General features: G+C 43.9%; 1 protein-coding gene across 1 annotated transcript in view; it reads left to right on the forward strand.

Annotated features, from left to right (window-relative positions):
• The window catches only part of ADGRF5 (adhesion G protein-coupled receptor F5), a 153,609-nt gene that overhangs the window by 113,934 nt on the left and 21,816 nt on the right, over positions 1-17,859 (forward strand). Inside the window, exons 3-12 of the mRNA XM_019538098.1 lie at positions 635-701; positions 1,211-1,372; positions 4,456-4,583; positions 5,627-5,685; positions 7,021-7,169; positions 8,175-8,387; positions 10,559-10,771; positions 12,405-12,569; positions 12,707-12,925; positions 14,377-14,589. Of these exons, the coding sequence (XP_019393643.1) occupies positions 635-701; positions 1,211-1,372; positions 4,456-4,583; positions 5,627-5,685; positions 7,021-7,169; positions 8,175-8,387; positions 10,559-10,771; positions 12,405-12,569; positions 12,707-12,925; positions 14,377-14,589 (1,588 nt within the window). The remainder of the gene's footprint in view (positions 1-634; positions 702-1,210; positions 1,373-4,455; positions 4,584-5,626; positions 5,686-7,020; positions 7,170-8,174; positions 8,388-10,558; positions 10,772-12,404; positions 12,570-12,706; positions 12,926-14,376; positions 14,590-17,859) is intronic.

The following is a 17,859-nucleotide window of genomic DNA, read 5'->3' on the forward strand; positions in this document are numbered from 1 at the left end:
TAACATGTAGACGTGACATGAGTTTTGCTTTCAAGAATTTGGGGTGCAGTTCCCTCCAACCTCTTGCACACATCAGCTTGAAACTTGGCAAGCTTTTTGGCCTCACCAGGGGCCACTACCCCTGCAGTTTTCACCCCCATGTGTTGTAATGCATAGACATGACACAAGTTTTGCTTTCAAATATTTGGGGTGCAGTTTCTCCTGAAGCCCTGCACTGATCTTCTTGAGACTTGGCATACTTCATGCTCTTAGCAGAGGCTACCACCCTTACAAATCTCATCCAAATAAGAAAAAAAACCCCAAGTTATAGATATTTCATTGATTCCCCTTTATACCCTATAGCCGGATCTCTGAAGTGGCTCTAAATCTTTTCCGAACCACTTCGGGGAGCCGAGCGAAGCCAGAGCTTCAACTCGGATGTGCTGCTTTGGACACCAAAGCATCCAGAGCTTCTCTGGATCTGAAGCACAGTCTGAAGCCTTGCACAGCCCGACTTAGCATTATGTCACTGCTTGTGTTACTATGTGAAAAGATGAGAAGATAATTTCTGAACTGTTTAAATTGGCTTGGTGCCATTGACTTCCTGGCAACAAAACAAATGGCAATGGCTCTAACTACACTTTTCTTCTTTCAGTTGACGGGTGAAAATGGAATTGAAGAGGACAACTTTCAAGCCAAGCTGCAGAGGCAGAAGCGGCAGGGTATGTATCACTGACCTGAAGAGCCAGTGGTTCCTTGTGGGTGGCAGAAGAGCAGCTTTGTCAGCACTTCATTTCTCAATGGTGTGGATTGCAGCGATCAAGCATGGAGGGAGCCCTTAGCAGTTCTGGGTTATGGATAATCATTTGTGACACACAACCCATGTGTTTCTTTGTGTCAAAGGGGACTTTCACTCTACCCCCTTCACTTTGACAGATTTCAGGCCATATAAATCATTTTTCTGTTGCTTTCCATCCTTTGTGCCTGAGGTCCAAAGAGAGGACCAGGCCCTTGGTCAGCTGAGTAGGCAGAGAGAGCACTCCCATGCAGATCCATGCACCATTTGCTGAAAAAAGGGCCTAATTGACAGCCATTTGCCCAGGTAAAACCCTTCATTAAGCTATCATTACTGTTAAACAGCTATGAACAATAGAGACATCAGGCTGCAAGTCCGTTATTATAATCCACTTTAACACATGGCATTTCAGTTTCATCATATTTCTTTCCACAGCTCCACTTCGCCAGTCCCGTTCAGCATACATTGTCCATATTGACTTAAGTTTCACAAGTCCATCGGCACCAACGCAAGATTATTTCAAGAACCTTAGTCTGCCAATCTCAATAAACACCTCGGATTCAATGATAACCATTTCAAACATCAACATTACAACAGGTGGTCTCTTGTTATCTGTATGTCTTGGGGAGTACAGGGGTTTGTCTGTAATTTGATTTCATTTGCATTTTCATGTAGACGTCAGTAAGAGCAGAGCTGCCGGTTCAGAGACGTGAACAGATGACAGCATGTTCTGTCCTCTGCCTTCCACATTGCTGCTCTTCACAAAACACTGCTGCAGGCAGTATGCTGAACGGCGCTCTGTTCCCGCAGAAGGGACAGATCAGAGAAACCCCATGCTAAAGCATCTTGTGTTTTTATGAAGAAATAGTCTGATTAACATTTCAGGAAGCTGGAGCTCTGATTAATGTAGTGTTTACTTGCCACAGACTCACAGCTGGAATGTAAATCACTCAAAGAGGCTTTGTTTGAACCCTAGCAAGAACAACCATTTTTCAGGCAAAAATTTTTTCCTGATGAAAATCCTGAAGGCAATATTAAAGGACAATGCTCTGTAAAGGTTTTGTCCTCTGCTGCTGTTATGCAAAATTAGAGCCACAGAATATGTTGAATAATTAAAATATTCGGTAACATATAAGCATGCAAAGTATTTATAATAGTGCTGGGACTGGACTTTCTTTTCTTCTTCCTTATCTCAGGTCCAAGAGGAGTGGAAGGAAGTGCATACTTGCACAAAATACCAGCACACAATGTGTGTGCTGGTTTCCAAAGTATTTCAGAGCTATATCTAATTTACTAAAAGCATTTTGGCCATATGTTCTGTTGTCACTTTGAGAATTGTCACTTGGAGAGTTAACTTCAGATTAGCAGCCAGTGGTATGAAGGATGCATAACTTCATGCCTATTGAAATCATGTTGCATTTTAAAGTTTAAGAGCGAGAGATGTGCTATAATTTTAATGGTCGGTTTCTTATTAATCAGCATTACTGGACAGAAACCCTAGAGGCCAGATTCTGTTCCATCTATTAAGCACTTAAGTGTGATCTTATCCTACCCTCATGTCCCTAAAAAGTGCCTACTTTTGTAGCACATCATCTCAGCTTTAAGACTAAGTCACAAAAAAGCAGTGAGCAGGACCCATCCCTCTTCAGGAACTCACAATTAGACACCAGATATACGGAATATGATCCAGCTCTATGTGTCATAGAAAACCAGTGTTACCAGCTTTTAGATCCAGTGGTTAATAGCTGACCTTAAATTGATCCTGGGGCTTTTATCTATGATAAAAGACAACAGACCTAGAAGCTGGCACTGGGGAAATTTTCAGTCTGTGCTATATATTTAAATAAATGTCACACTTAAGTAAATCAGACTGATCCTTGAACAAGTGTGACATGCCTTTTTAGTCTGCCATTTGTAATGAATAATACAAGCCATCATATAGGCATTCGTATACCTCCTGCACTGCTTAAACATTTTGAAAATAGTATAGCTGGGTAAATATGTCTAAGGGAATTGTGACATGCAAAACTAAACCTCTAACCCATCACTATCATAGGTTTTCTGTTTGACACTAGTGTGTATTTTCATGGGGAAAATGATCTGCTGTTTTTGTGAAGAAGGGTATGAATGGCCAGGTGCAGCATACCGAGCCAATGCAACCTGTCCCTCTACCACCCTAGCGCCAGAGGAGACCTGTGGCCGTATTATACAACTGGCTTTTTTCAAGGACCTTATTGTCAGCCACAGCCTGGAAGTAAGAAGGATGTACGGTTGTGTTGATCATCTTACAGTAGGAAACCTGATTAGGGGAGAGATAGGATGTTACTATCAGTGTTGGGCAAAATGTGGCACATGGATCAAGCACAATACATGGAGCTACACTACGGGACGTGTTGTGACTCATATTTTTAATTGTAAATCCTGTCTTACTGAATACACATCCCAGTATATAATGCTACATTTTGAGCCAAGTGGCTTCAATTGGATCATGATCCGGTATTGCTCTCTCTGATGATTTTAATCATGAGTCTTGAAATGTTTGGTGTTCTCTCTGAAGCCCCCTGCTCCTGGACTCATGGGATTACATGGGTATCTCAGCTTTCATGAATACAAAGTAAGTTTCTGCTTATCAGAACTTCAGAGGAAGACTTAAAAATGTGACCAAATACTCTAAAAAAACAGCAAGTAAGAGGAACCCACTGTTTTTAAAATTCATGACTTTTTAGCCAAACTCATGACATGTTGACACCTGACTCATGGTTTTTTGAAACACTTAGGATCACAACTGCCAAATCAAATCTTGCCTTCTAGGGCTTGGGGTGACATTCAGTTCCCATCCTAGTCATCTAAGTGCCAGCGTAGGTCTTCTACATGGCTCTACCTTTCCCAACTAAAGGGTCTTGCTCCCCTGCTCAGGGTCAGGCTGATCACTGCATTTGAAGCCAGGAAGGAATTGTACCCCATGATGAGATCAGCTTGGACTGAGAGGGGTTTTGCCTTCCTCTATAACAGGGAGTGTGAGCCTCTTCCTTGGATCTCTCCGGTATATTTTAACAGACCTGCAGTGGCAGAGCATCCTCGTGCTTTACCCGTGGCAAGTCATGACATTTTCAGTGTTTGGGGGCATTATGCCTGGTAACTGTGCAAGAGGATACGATGGTTTAGAAAGGAATGATCCTGCCTTGAGCAAGTAGTTAGACTAGCTGATCTTCTGAGATCCTTTCAACTCTACTCTTCTATGAGTTTTTGGCATTGTTGGCCCTTTGATGGCCAAGAAGATGACAAAATTTGGAACTGTAGATGACCAGGCAAAAATATAATATCACCTTTCCTGTCTCCACAGTTTTAAAACAAAGGGAGGTACAGTTTTCAGAAGGATTGCACTCCTCTCTGACAGCCCATGATCAGAAAATCCCATAGCATGTTAAGCATCTTGCATTCTCTTTTATCCATTGGTTTGGGTCTTAGCCCAGCAATATGGGCCTGGAAGAGGGAGTCTTTCCATTATTTCCAATGAACTATGCACTTTGCCTTATTTGTCAAACAACCAAGTCTTGGCAAGCTGAGAGATCTGGGCATGAATGGAAAGTGAAAGAAATTTGAACACAAAGCGAGGAGATGATTTGACCTTGAGAGAATTTTATTTTGAATATTTCTGTTTTGTTTTGTGTTTTCTACAGACGCCCCGCCTATGAACAAGTCCATCACAATAAAAATGTCAGTCAAACTCAATATAACTTTTCAAAATGCCCTCAAGAATACCTCTTCTGATCTCTATATGGAATACAAACGCGACTTTGAATATGCAGTACGTCTTTGGCTTTTACAATCAATTTAATTTGCAAAAGATATTTCTCTTCATTCTGTTAGCAGCTGGTGTCCAGTGAGTGGGTTTCTTGCTCGATGAATAATGGCAGCATTAAAAATACACCCTGGTGATTGGTAAATGCAAAGACTGGTAAAAAATAAATTAAATTTAAAAAGCAAGCAAGAAGCTATAGCATTGACTGCTAGTAATAGAATTTCTCAACATATCTATTTTTGGAAACTTAGTAGACATTAATAATACCTGGGTCTTGTATAGTCCTTTTTATCTGCAGATCTAAAGGACTTCACCAAGAAGGTGAGTAGTCCCCCCATTTTACAGCTGAGGAAACCAAGGCATACGCAGAAGTGTCTTTGCCAAAGTCACCCAGCAGGCCCATAGCAAAATAGGAAACAGAGGCCAGATGCAGAATCCTGTTTCATTTAACAGACCTAAACAGCACTTTGCTACATAATTCCTGTATTTGGCACTTGTACAAAGTTAAAAATCCTATACCAAGTTCAATGTGGACATATCTGTCTCAGTTCTTTCTATATAAAACAGGCCCATTAGCAGTTTTCTGTCTCACAGGGGTGTTGGAAGACCAAAGACACTAAGACAGTGACCTGTGCAAGTCCCATGATAACCATCTCCCACTCCCATGATCTATGAGCAAATTGCCATTGATTTCACTGAAGCAGGTACACAGTAAAGTATTCAGGATGCTCCAGCGTAAAAGACACTGAAAATGTCAAATTATTCCTAAGGATTATTTCTTTTCTTGGGCCAACTGTATCATTGGGGCAGAGGTAGACAAGCTTTCAAATGCAAAATAATATGCCCTGATTTCTAATCTCCATTAAGATAGTCTAAATCAGGAATAACTCCACTGAAATCAGTGGAAGTGAGACAGGCACCGACCAAATTGTATCAGAGTGAATACTGATTCTTTGACCAAGTCAGTGCTCTGATTAGTAATGAAATATGTTAAGCTCTGTCAAAACATGCAGAGGATTCATATTGTGCACTGTGTTTCTTCTTTCTAGTTTAAAAATGCCTATCAACGTTTGCCTGGCTTTATATCAGCCACAGTTACAGGCTTCAGGTAAGGAAACTAGGTTTTTTTGCAGACAAACAAGAGCCCTTTTGCCTTGGTGTTTGATGGGGTATTTCAGCTTTGCCTTTGTCTGGGTGTATTGTTTTGCATGCTTTTCCAAGGAAACACCAAAACAGGAGTTGACCAGAACTGGGCGATAGTTTCTGGGGCTGAATGCAATGGTGAGGTCCATGCTGTCTCTGCAGAGGTCTCTGAAGCTCTGGTTTCTGGCAAGCTCCACCTCTCCACCCCCACTGTACCTACACCAACTGCCAGGAATGAGGAGATGAAGCTGTTCTGTTGATGCTCTGAAGCATGCTGGAGACAGAGACCTTGAGCACGTCAACAGCGGAGGAAGTATGCCTGGAGAGGGGCTCTGCTACATCCCTTCCAGATTTAGCACCTGCGGGGATGCGTTGTGCTCAAGAGCAGAGCTCCTGAGACCTCTGCAAAGATGCCATAGACATGTCCCAGTAGGAATGCAGACAGATGGGAATCTCCAAAGTTAGCGTGAAAATGGAGCTTGTACACTGGCTTCTGTACCGCTTCGACACTCCAAACAGGACCAAGGCTATTCTTGGGCCTCCTGCTACCTCTAAAGCACAAGTGTATTCCATTCAATGTATGTGAACTCAAAAACAGCTCATGAGAGGGTCGTACAGTCCCATTACTTGATTTCAGAATCAAGTAGTCAGACAGGACCTGAGAGTCACTGTTGTCATCACCCTTGTCATATGCATGTCCATCCTTCCCTTGGAAACCTCCAATGAAAGAGATTCCCTAGCTTCCCTAGGCAGCTTTTTTGCTCCCAGCTTTGAATATAAGAAATATTGACTAAGAGCGCCTATACATGTGCAGTGAGGCTGCTCTGACATGCTGTGATTACAGCCTTAGTCGAACAAACTTTGGTTAAAGTGCCCCTGCTACCATTTTTCAGTACAGGGACACATGTTAAACTAAAGCTTTAATTATATTTAGTTAAAGCTAATTGAACTAGCTTTAGTTAAAGCACACTTGATTAACTGAGTCTGCTGGAGCGTGGTAATTACCTCACTCCAGCAAACTCTAGTGTCATGTGTATCACCATCCCTGTGCTGAAAAATGGCAGCAGGGGTGCTTTAACTAAAGCTAGTTTGACGAGCTTTAATTAAAGCATCCCCAACATCATTTTTCACTATAGGGACACTGATACACATGATACTCCAGGTGCTTTAATTAGAGCAGCTCTCAAAGCACTCCCCCTCTCCCCCACAATTCCCAACACACATCCATACATGCCCTAAAAGACAAGTATTAGCACTTTTCTAAAACATAACTACTCTTTAAATGCTTGTATCTGTTTAGGTATGGAAGTGTTTCTGTGGACTATGATGTAAAAGCAGTTTCAGTGACATTAGACCAACTTGAAAATGCCAACAGAGATGTAGTGAACTCAATAAATGCATCCTATATGATCAACCCCGATTCTTTTGTTGTTTCAGCAGTAGTAACTGGTAAGACTTAAGCTGCAGCACTTGTACTATGAATTTACTTTCACATTTGCAGGCAATGTATATACAACTGTCTCTTGCTGTTGAATACATTAGACCAGATCTTCCAAAGAGCTCAGCTTTTGTGAAGGGAATGAAATGAAAGGCTCAAATAGCCAAGAACATTTACCCCCAGTGTCTCCCAGGACAACAACATTCCTGTAAATTCATCACTAAATCCCAGCACAGTCCCTCCATGGGAGATAAACTGAATATTGTGCAGTTCATGGTAAAGGGTTATCATGACAGAACCTCATATGCTAATGGCTGAGAACTGAGGCAGCACAGGTCAGATCCCCAGCATTTGCTGGATCAGTAAGACTCTCAAAATACATTTCACCAGGGCTGGGATTTGCAGTGGTATCTCTGACCAACATTGCCAGTCCACTGATGGAAACCACTCACTATCATGAGAGGCAGTGTGGTATTGTGACTCAGGAGATTTGGAGTCTTTGCATAGACCTGTCATTGTCCTGGTGGCTCACCATGGGCGAGTCATTTTAGGAATCAGAGCAATCAGCATCCACTGGCATTATTTTATTCAATGGCTAGGCATTATTCTATCATACATCATATGATGCCTTGTAGAGGTAAATGCATATCAGTACTATCACATTCAGTGATGCTGACCATATATAGTTTGCAAAGCATTTGGGGTTCTTTTGCAACAGGAGGCACTGAGTCAATATAAGTTGAAGTCAGTGCCATAGCGGGAGCAGGGCTAATGGGGCAACCACCCTGGGCACTGAAGTGAAGGGGCACCAACAAGCACTGCCTAGCTGAGTGGGTCAAGCGGCTCATTTGGGGGGCATGGGGATGGGAGAAGGATGGCTCCCACTGCTGCACGCACTCCCAGGCATGGGGCGAGGGTGGGCTGCTGCTGTAGCTTTTGCCACGAAGGCCGTGCTTTGTTGCTATGGCACTGGTTGAAGTAATACCAATACAACAGACTTCTTGTTGCCTTTTCAGATCAAACAAACTTATATGTGTTTCCTGACGACATTTTCAAGGGGGATACAGTAATAATGGCATGCGGGACAAAGATAGTTCCTGGGATCGTAACTTGGGATCATTCTGGACAAGTAGTTTCACAAAGCGACCGACATTCAATTCAAACAACAACCACACCAGAAATGTCAATATCAGCGCTGAAAATTACCAGCATTGCACAGAGTGACAGTGGTATGATTATATGGCTCTTGCTAAATCTATATATGCAAAGGGGCTGTAAGTAATTTTATAGAGAAACAAAGATGAGTGTGATCATTTCCTGATAGTTTGGTCATAGAATCAGAGAGATGTCGGGCTGGAAGGGACCTCCAGAGGTCATCTAGTCCAACCGCCTACCTGAGGCAGGATCATCTCTATTCAAACCATCCCATAAAGCTGTAAACTCTACATAAGACTACTTTCAATCCAGACACGACACAGACCTAGCATCCTTACCTGCCACAGATAAAGCAGGGGAACCACAGCAGTCAATGTCCTTCTATACAATGTTGTTAATATATGCTCAAGAGGTCCAGGGTAAAGGGCCATGCTGCCCCCAGCTGCCCTCCCCCCCACCACACAATTTGTATCAATCTGACCAGGGGGTCAAAATCCTTCCTGACCCCACATATGACGATCAGTCTGACCCTGTGTGGAGGGGAAAAACTCTAGCCAGGAACCTCTGGCTTGACTCCTAGCAGGAGAATTGGCACACCCCAGTTGAAGTCCTCAGCCTTAGCTGCAGCCAGCACTTAATGACTCCGGAGAGGCTTAAAAACACTCTGACACATGTATCAGAAAGTACCAGATGAGCAGTAGCACCAGATGAGCTTCATCTCAGGGTCCTGAAGGAACTGGCAGAGGAGATCTTGAAGCCCTTGACAATGATCTGCATGATATCGTGGGAAATGGGCCAGGTCCCAGAGGACTGGAAAAGGGCCAGTGTACTGCTCCTCTTTAAAAAAGGCAAAAATGAACTACAGACCAGTTAGCCTCACCTCCATACCTGTGACGTTATTAGAGCGTATGCTAAGGATAGCCATTTGCAAGCATCTGGAGGAGGAAGGGGTGATTTGCATTTTGGATAGGGAAGCCTCAGGGCAGGGTGTTCAACTAGATGATCTCTGTAGGTCTTTGCCAGCCCTTACTTCTCTATGATTCTTTGAGTTCATTTACAAAAATAGAAGGAAAATCTAGTGTATCCCAGCACTTATCTCTGCTTTGCTTTAATGAAACAGCCACAGAGTGCCAAGATAACACCTTGGAAGATACTACCTTAAGGCTATGTAATAAATTAATATGTTTGTGACACTTTACGAATAGGTGATATATAAGTGTTTAGTATTAGAGAGAGAGAGAATATGGAGGAACATTAGTTTGGGGGTTAAGACTCTTGACTTGAGTTACAGTCCTGATTTTGATGCTGACCTGCTGTGTGATGAACAAGGCACTCCATCTCACCTGTGAAATCCTGGAGCCATGATACCTCCTTTGCAAATTGCTTTAAGATCTGCAGGGAGCATTTCTGCATAAAAGCTAAATATGAGAGAGGCTGAACATGATCAGAGCAATAGGCAAGGTTTTCTGCATTTGTATCATATAAACCCAAATCCAAGACGACTTTGAATTTAAGGCAATCCCCCAACAATTAGATTTAAAACATGGAAAATGTGTAAAAGTGCTAAAATTCATCTCCCCAACTGCTGCAGTATGTCAAGCAGCAGCAGGGGGGGAAGAGGTAAGGGCAAGACAAAGGCAGTGGCGGGGAGCAGAGGCTGTGGGGAACAGGTAGCAGGGCAACATCTGCAATGCCAATCCCAAGCCTGGGTTGGGGCTGCAGTTGGAGTTCCAGCAGCCACCTGCCCTCCTCCCCACCCCCCAATTGTGCTCAAATCCAAGATGGGGCACTTTCCCCCCCACACCATGTTGACTAGCAAGGTTGTGGGGGAGAACCTCATCTTGGATGTGAGCAAATACAGTGTTTGGCCCTGATTAAGGAGACAGCTGAGAATGCAAGAGGGCAGAGCAGATAAGGTGCCAGTAATCAAAGCAAGAAATGACAAAGAGCACAGCAGTGTACTAGGAGGAGCATGGCTGTGTGCTAGGAGGAGCACGGCAGTGTGACAGGAGGACAGGTGGGGCGTAAACAAGCAGTTGAGAACAATCCTGCCATCCAGGTGGGGCGGAAGGCCAAAAGGAGTCTTGTGTGAGAAAGCAGGAAGAAGGGCAACAAGTATACTTGAAAGGAAGAGGCGGAGAGATGTACACAGGAGGAGATGGGTCTGGAAGACATAAGTACTATGTGCAGTATTGTTGTTCCCCCCAAAACAATGTTCCAACTGACTAACCAAATGTCCTTACAGGTCCCTATACATGCGTGTTTAAAGACAATGCTGTACCCTCCAACGTGTTGTACAAAGCAGCCCACAATTTAACAGTTGCTGCAATAAACATTGTACCATCACATAATATTGATGTTGTATGTGAGAGGGTCGATGTCTTGCTCACCTGCTGCATTGACAGAAGTTTACAGTCATTTAATGTAAGGTGGTACATAAGCGGATTACATATTTCAGGTAAGTTCAAAAACACTCTTTTCTATACCAAATCTCCCCTCTGTATTTGCACCTGAAAATATGCAGCTGTTTTGTATGCTTAGCATAAGTTGAGGAGTGGTGCACAAAATCAGGTTCAACATCCCCTTTTACCTCATCCTTGACGTAAGTCTACTCTGAGGATCACAATGAGACAGCTGATTGGGACGGCTCTAAATTATGCCAGCTGCAGCTGCCAAAGAGGGTTGGAAACTGTAAGTGTTCAAATGGGTGATATTTGAGGTTGTGTTACTGCAAATACTTATTTAGGGTCTGAATCTGAAACCCTTCTTGCTAACTTCCCCTCATGCATCCAAGCAGGGTTGGGTACTTGATCAGTCAAAAAATAGTTAGTCAACTGACCAGTCAAATAGTATTAAATAATGATCACAAATTCTAAGCATGAATTTCTTTGAACAATGTCAAGAGAGACTTTAATCTTCAATAGGATAGATACTTTAGCTAACTACAAAAAAAAAAGTTAGTTAATGGCTATCGTGAAACGATGAAATTAAATTCTAATAAATTACGATGAATTAATCAGTGTTAGATAAGTGTAAATGGGAATGATCTTCAAGACTGAACAGTTCTTCTTTTCCTCGGCTTTTATCCCAAAAGCCCACAGTCAGCCTGAACACTTACGAAATGTTAGAAAAGAAATGAAAAAGAGAGAAAACACAAATAGCAGCTTTTAAAATCACTTTTATAATGCAGCTCTGCTATGTAGGTAGGAGGCCAATGCTTCAAGCATCTTGCTCTTTGCAGGATGCCTGCAGTCAGAGCAGATGGTCAGGAGGTGACGCTTTTCTATGCTGTTGGTTTTGGGCTCTTCCTTCAGCCCAGAGTAGCTCTTGCAGTCCTACCTGGCTTACTGGGGGGAAGGGGAAGGAGGGTAGAAGAGCTCAGGTAAGGGCAGGAGGTATCTGCTCATGAATGGAGAGAGGGAGAGTGTGCATGTGTGTGTGCCTGTGTGTGTTTGCATGTGTGGGTGTGTGTGCGTGTGTGTGTCCTGATTCCTGCAGGACTGAGCAGCAAGGAGCTCTTACACCTGCCCTTGCTTACAGTGATGCAATAAAAAGGTAGGCCTATCCACTGACATTCTTGACTTCATGGACTATTTGATACTTTTTGACTGCAGTCAAATAATAGGTGGCATAACTAGGACAGGGTGACTGGGGCAGCTGCCCCGGGTGCTGACTTGAATAAGAAAGGGCAGAAAAAAATGGTCACTATTTGTGCAATTGCGCGGCACATTAGCAATCAAAAAGCCTCCCTTTGCTTGGCAATTACTCTGTGCCCCAGCCTCCTTGTTACACCGCCATTGTCTAAGTATGCTCTGCTCATCCTGAGTAAGGATTGCATAGTTGTGGGGTGAAGAGGTCTAAGATACTTGGTCATTTTTCAGGGTCACTACTAGCTTGTGCAATTTGGGTGCAATCCTGAACTCTATGCCACTGTGAAGTTTGCCCGAGTAAAGGCTGAATGTGTAACTTCAGGATGTGCCATCTAAAAAACTGCCAAAGAAAATGTTTCAATACTTAAGCCTTTTTCACAGCAGCACAAGTCCTTGTGGATGTGAGACACCTCAGAAACAACTTTATTTATTTTACCCTAGGGACTCAAAGCATCAGGGACAACTGTACTGAATATCTCCTTGAAATTAAGGATTTCCAGTGCCCCCGTAAAAAGTCAGGTGCTGTGGCAACATACACATGTGAGCTGAGCACTGGGAATGGGGCCAGCAGAAATGAATCCATCAAAGTGACATATTTACAAATAGGTAAGGATCCTCCTAAGAGTACCACAGGGCAGGAGCTGCCTCTCCCTGTTGGGTATGGCCTGCGTATGGCACCACATACAAAAGACTAATTATGACAAGGCGTTGTTAATAATGTGTCATTTATCTTAATTTTCTAGCACATATAACGATAACTCAATCCCCAAGTGTCTCTGAGGGATACAGTTTTTCCCTAACGTGCACCAGTAACGTGACGAATTATGATAAAGTCATCTGGCAAATCCAGACGGGAACCACTAATATAACAATAGAAGGTGACCCATACATCCACACTTACACCACCAAGGAGCAAACCGAGTCTAATCTCACAGTAACTGCTGCCACGCTGGAGTGGAACGGTGAGTGCAGGCTCCAAATCCTGGTTTACGTGGGCAACTCGTGTTACCAAACCACTGGAAAACTAGGAGTCCCAACTGGAGGTGGTTTAGAAGTCAATTAGAACTTAGCCCATAGTCACTTAGGCCTAGATCCACAAACATTTGGCTGCTGAAATAAGAGTAACTTAACTCACCTAAATATTTCCAGTGTCCATGCCTGAGCAGTCCAATTTGACTTTCAGCAAGACTGACTCCCCAGGGACAAAATTACAGAGGTATTTAGGCACTAAAGCAGGCAGATAGGTGCTTAGTGGGATTTTCAAAAGAACTGAAGTGATTCTAGTGGCATGGATGCCTTTACCGGGATTACTTGCAGGATTAAAACTGGGCCACACTTTAACGTTTTGCTGAACAGCAGCTTAGAAAAGTTTTATACAACTGTGTCACCATTACTTGCCACACAGTATTACTGTCCTCCCTCGAGGTGTCACTGGCTGTTCTTCCACAACCAACTTCTCTTGAGGTGGAGTTTTGCAATATGCCAACCTGTAGACCAGGATCCAGGTCACAGGCCCTGGATACTTACAGTCTAAGTAGGGTTTGTACTGTTGGTGCCTCTCTAAGAGCTGTGATTAATGGTGTAATACATAGAAACTACGCAGCCTCGTTTTGGCAGCAGGGCTGCAGCAGTCATGCACATTGCTAAAGATAACACTGAACCATGTGGATCTTACCTAACTTTTTACCTGTTCCTGTTCTGCAGGCATAGGACTTACTTAGAGGCAGCCTGCAGTTTCTACCTCTCCCCGCATCTGTCTATCACCCTTATGGCAAAACAACCTCTTCCCCCTTCCCTTTCTTTTCTAGATCCATAGTCTTTCCCTAGTTTGATCCCTTTCCTTCCCTTCTGTCTCTGAGTATTTGCAGGGATGCTCTATCTCAGGGTCATTGTTCACTTTTCCTGACTGGTTTCTTCAGCAGTCTCTCTCAAGATAACTCCATAGCATATAACCCATAATAAACAGCCACACAGAGCATGCACACTCAACATGATTACTCCAGAATAATTTACTATGGATTTTACTCCAGATTAAGAAGCAGACTCAGATGCCCAGGGTAGGGGATACTGCAACACCTGGCCAGCCCAGCCCAGATATCCCACAACGGATACCTGGCACCTTCTATGAAGTAACTATTCCACATAGTATAGTTACTATATGTATTTCAAAGGGTAACTTTACCCTGGATTAGAGTGATTTGCTACAGAGTAGGCTGTGCATCATGTAGCTGCTCCATTTTGCTTCTAGTAAAGTTAATTTCCTATGTAGTAAATGTGTCCTGTGCCTGCAGCTACAGCTAAATGCAATCCAGGGATTTTTGTTCATTAAAAACAATCCAGGTATTTTTCCACGTGTCCTGTTTTGCTTTCTACTGCGATAGACTGAGGTGTGTTTCTGTTTTGTTACTCTCAGGTACCTATACCTGCACATTCTTCCAAAAAGACTTGCCAAGTTCTGCCAGTACAGCTGTTGAAGTTGTTCCTTTGCCTCTGAAGCAGAACATTTTCGTGGATCCTGTTGAAGCATTTATTAAGTGCAATACCCAGCAGGAGCTGAAGTGCTGCACAGACAAAATGGGACACTACAACGTTACTTTCACTGTTCAAAACAGAACATTTTTTCATGGTAAGAGATACAATGTTTTCCAGTGGTCTTGCAAAACGGTTGTTCTGAACGCATATGATGTGATGTGATTGGAATAACAGACGTGGTGGGATAGCGTGCATGACTGGAGCACTGTCATGGATGGGTACAAGCTGTGCGGAAAGGACGGGCAGGGGAGAAGAGGAGGAGGAGGAGGAGTTGTGCTTTATGTAAAAAAGCTTTATGACTGCTCTGAGCTCCAAAATGAAATTGGAGATGAGCCTGTTGAAAGTCTCTCAGTTAGGATCAGAGGAGAGACCAACAAGGGGGATGTTGTGGTGGGCGTGTACTATAGACCACCAGACAAGGAGGAAGTGGTGGATGAGGCTGTTTTCAAATAAATAGCAGAAGTTTCCCAATCACAAGCCCTGGTTCTCATGGGGGTCTTCAGTCCCCCTGACATCTGCTGGGAGGACAATACAGCAATGCTTAGGTGATCCAGGAAGTTTTTGGAGAGTGATGGGGACAGCTTCCTAGTGCAAGTGCTGGAACAGCCAACTAGGGGCTGAGCTCTTCTTGATCTGCTGCCCTCAAATAGGGATGAATTGGTGGGGAATGTAGTATAGTAGATGGCAACTTGGGCAGCAACAACCACAACATGGCTGAGTTCAGGATCCTGAGGAAAGGAAGGAAAGAGAGCAACAAAGTAAGGACCCTGGATTTCAGAAAAGCAAACTTCAACTTGCTCAGGGAACTCATGGGCAGGATCCTCTGGGAAGCCAGACTGAGGGGGAGAGGAGTCCAACAGAGCTGGCTGTACTTTAAAGCTGTGGGTCGCGACCCAAAAGTGGGTTGCAAGAATATATGAAAAGGTCAAGAACAAACTTTAAAAATAGATTTTCCTTTAAAGGAGAAAAACATGGGAAATTGGAGATTTTCCATTGCTGGCTGGCAGAGTTGCAGCCTACAAGAGGCTTCTTGGGGCCTCCCATGCCTTACACACCCCACCCTGCCCCATACCTGGGGGCAGGAGGCAGCACGTTGAGAGTGAGGGGCACTGGGTCAAGACTGCCTATCTATGTTTACGCATGGGGCCTGGTACAAAAAAGGTTGAGAGCCACTGCTTTAAAGAAGCCTGACTGAGGGTGCAGGAACAAACCATCCTGATGTACAGAAAGACTAGCAAGAATGGCAGAAGGCCAGCTTGGCTTAGCAGGGAACTCTTCAGTAAACTAATCACAAAAAGGAAGTTTATAAGAAGTAGAAGCTTGGACAAACAACTAGGGAAGAGTATAAGAGTACTGCTCAGACATTCAGGGATCAAGTCAAGAAGGCCAAAGTGCAGTTGCAGCTAGCAAGGGATGTGAAGGGTAACAAGAAGGGTTTCTATAAGTATGTTGGTAGCAAGAGGAAGACCAGGAGAAGTGCGGGTCCCTTACTGATTAGAGCAGGCAACCTTGCGACAGAGGATACAGAAAGGGCTGAAGTGCTCAATACCTTTTTTGCCTCAGACTTCACAGACAAGGTCAGCTCCCAGACTACTGCACTGGGCAGTAAGGCTGTGCAAAATTTCACCAGACACTTCATTTCAACACTGTGTCTACTCATTTCAAGGTTGAAACAGCAAAATCAAAGCGGAACAAAGGGCACTGAAATACCATCAAAACATAATGAGGATAGTCAAAACATTTTGAAAGTCAAAATGTTTTGACCACAGCGCTTGGGGTGGGAAGTCAGTCCAGCTGGGCTGATTACCCATCCCTGGTGCAAGATCCAGCAGGGGACAGACAGTCAGCTCATCTGAGTTTCCCTGGCTTGATCATGGGGCTGGGGTCGGGAACTCAGCCCAGCTGGGCTGAGTTCCCTTCCACAGCTCCGTGGTTGAGTGAAACATCGAAACAGCGTCAAAATAGCCTCACTGTTTCAACAAAGCAAAACACTGAAGCTGTTTCAACTCTAAATGAAAGCAATATAAAACACTGTTCCCTCCAGACCTCAAAACTGAAGTTGAAATGAAACAGTGCCGTTTCGGACAGCCCTACTGGGCAGCACAGTTTGGGGAGGAGGTAAGCAGCCCTCAGTGATGAAAGAACAGGTTAGGGACTACTTAGAAAAGCTGGACATGTACAAGTCCATGGGACTGATGGGATGCATCTGAGGGAGTTGGCTGATGTGATTGCAGAGACATTGGCCATCATCTTTGAAAACTCATGGAGATCAGAAAAGGTCCCAGATGATTGGAAAAGGGCAAACATAGTGCCCATATTTAAGAAAGAGAAAAAGGAAGATCCAGGGAACTACAGACCAATCATCCTCACCTCAGACCCTGGAGAAATCATGGAGCAGATCCTCAAGGAACGCATTTCTAAGCACTTGAAGGAGAACAAGGAGATTAGGAGCAGTCAATATGGATTCACCAAGGGCAAGTCCTACCTGACCAAGCTGATTGCTTTCTGTGATGAGGTGACTTGGCTCTGTGGATGTAGGGAGACCAGTGGATGTGATATACTTTGATTTTAGCAAAGCTTTTGATATGGTCTCCCACAACATTCTCGCAGACAAGCTAAGGAAGTACAGGCAAAATGAATGGATTGTAAGGTGGATAGATAATTGACTGAAGCATTGGGCTCAGAGAGTAGTAATTAATGGTTCAATGTCTAAATGGCAGCCAGTATCAAGGGGAATGCCCCAGATGTTGGTCCTGGGGCCTGCTTTGTTCAATTTCTTCATCAATGACCTGGAAGATGGTATAGAGTGCCACCTCAACAAGTTTGCAGATGACTCCAAACTGGGGGAATACTAGATATGCTGGAGGGTAGGGCTAGGATTCAGAGTGGCCTAGACAAATTGGTGGAGTGGTACAAAAGAAATCTCATGAGGTTCAACAAGGACAAGTGCAAAGTCCTGCACTTAGGATGGAGCAATCCCATGTACCAATACAGGCTGACTGGGCAGCAGCTCTGCAGAAAAGGACCTGGGGGTTATAGTGGACAATAAACTGAATATAAGCCAGCAGTGTGCCCTTGTTGCCAAGAAGGCTAACAGCATTCTGGGCTGTATTGGTAGATGTGCTGCCAGCTGATCAAAGGAAATGATTATTCTCTATTCAACACTGGTGAGGCCACATCTGGAGTACTGTCCTTTGTTTCCTCTAATCATTGCTTTATTTCATAGATTTCATAGATTTCATAGACATCAGGGGTGGAAGGGACCTCGGGAGATCATCAAGTCCAGCCCCCTGCCCAAAGGGCAGGAAGTCAGCTGGGGTCATAGGATCCCAGCAAGATAAGCATCCAATTTACTCTTGAAGGT

Source organism: Crocodylus porosus, unplaced genomic scaffold (assembly GCF_001723895.1).
Source record: "Crocodylus porosus isolate Cpor-Errol unplaced genomic scaffold, CroPor_comp1, whole genome shotgun sequence".
Taxonomy (NCBI): domain Eukaryota; kingdom Metazoa; phylum Chordata; order Crocodylia; family Crocodylidae; genus Crocodylus; species Crocodylus porosus.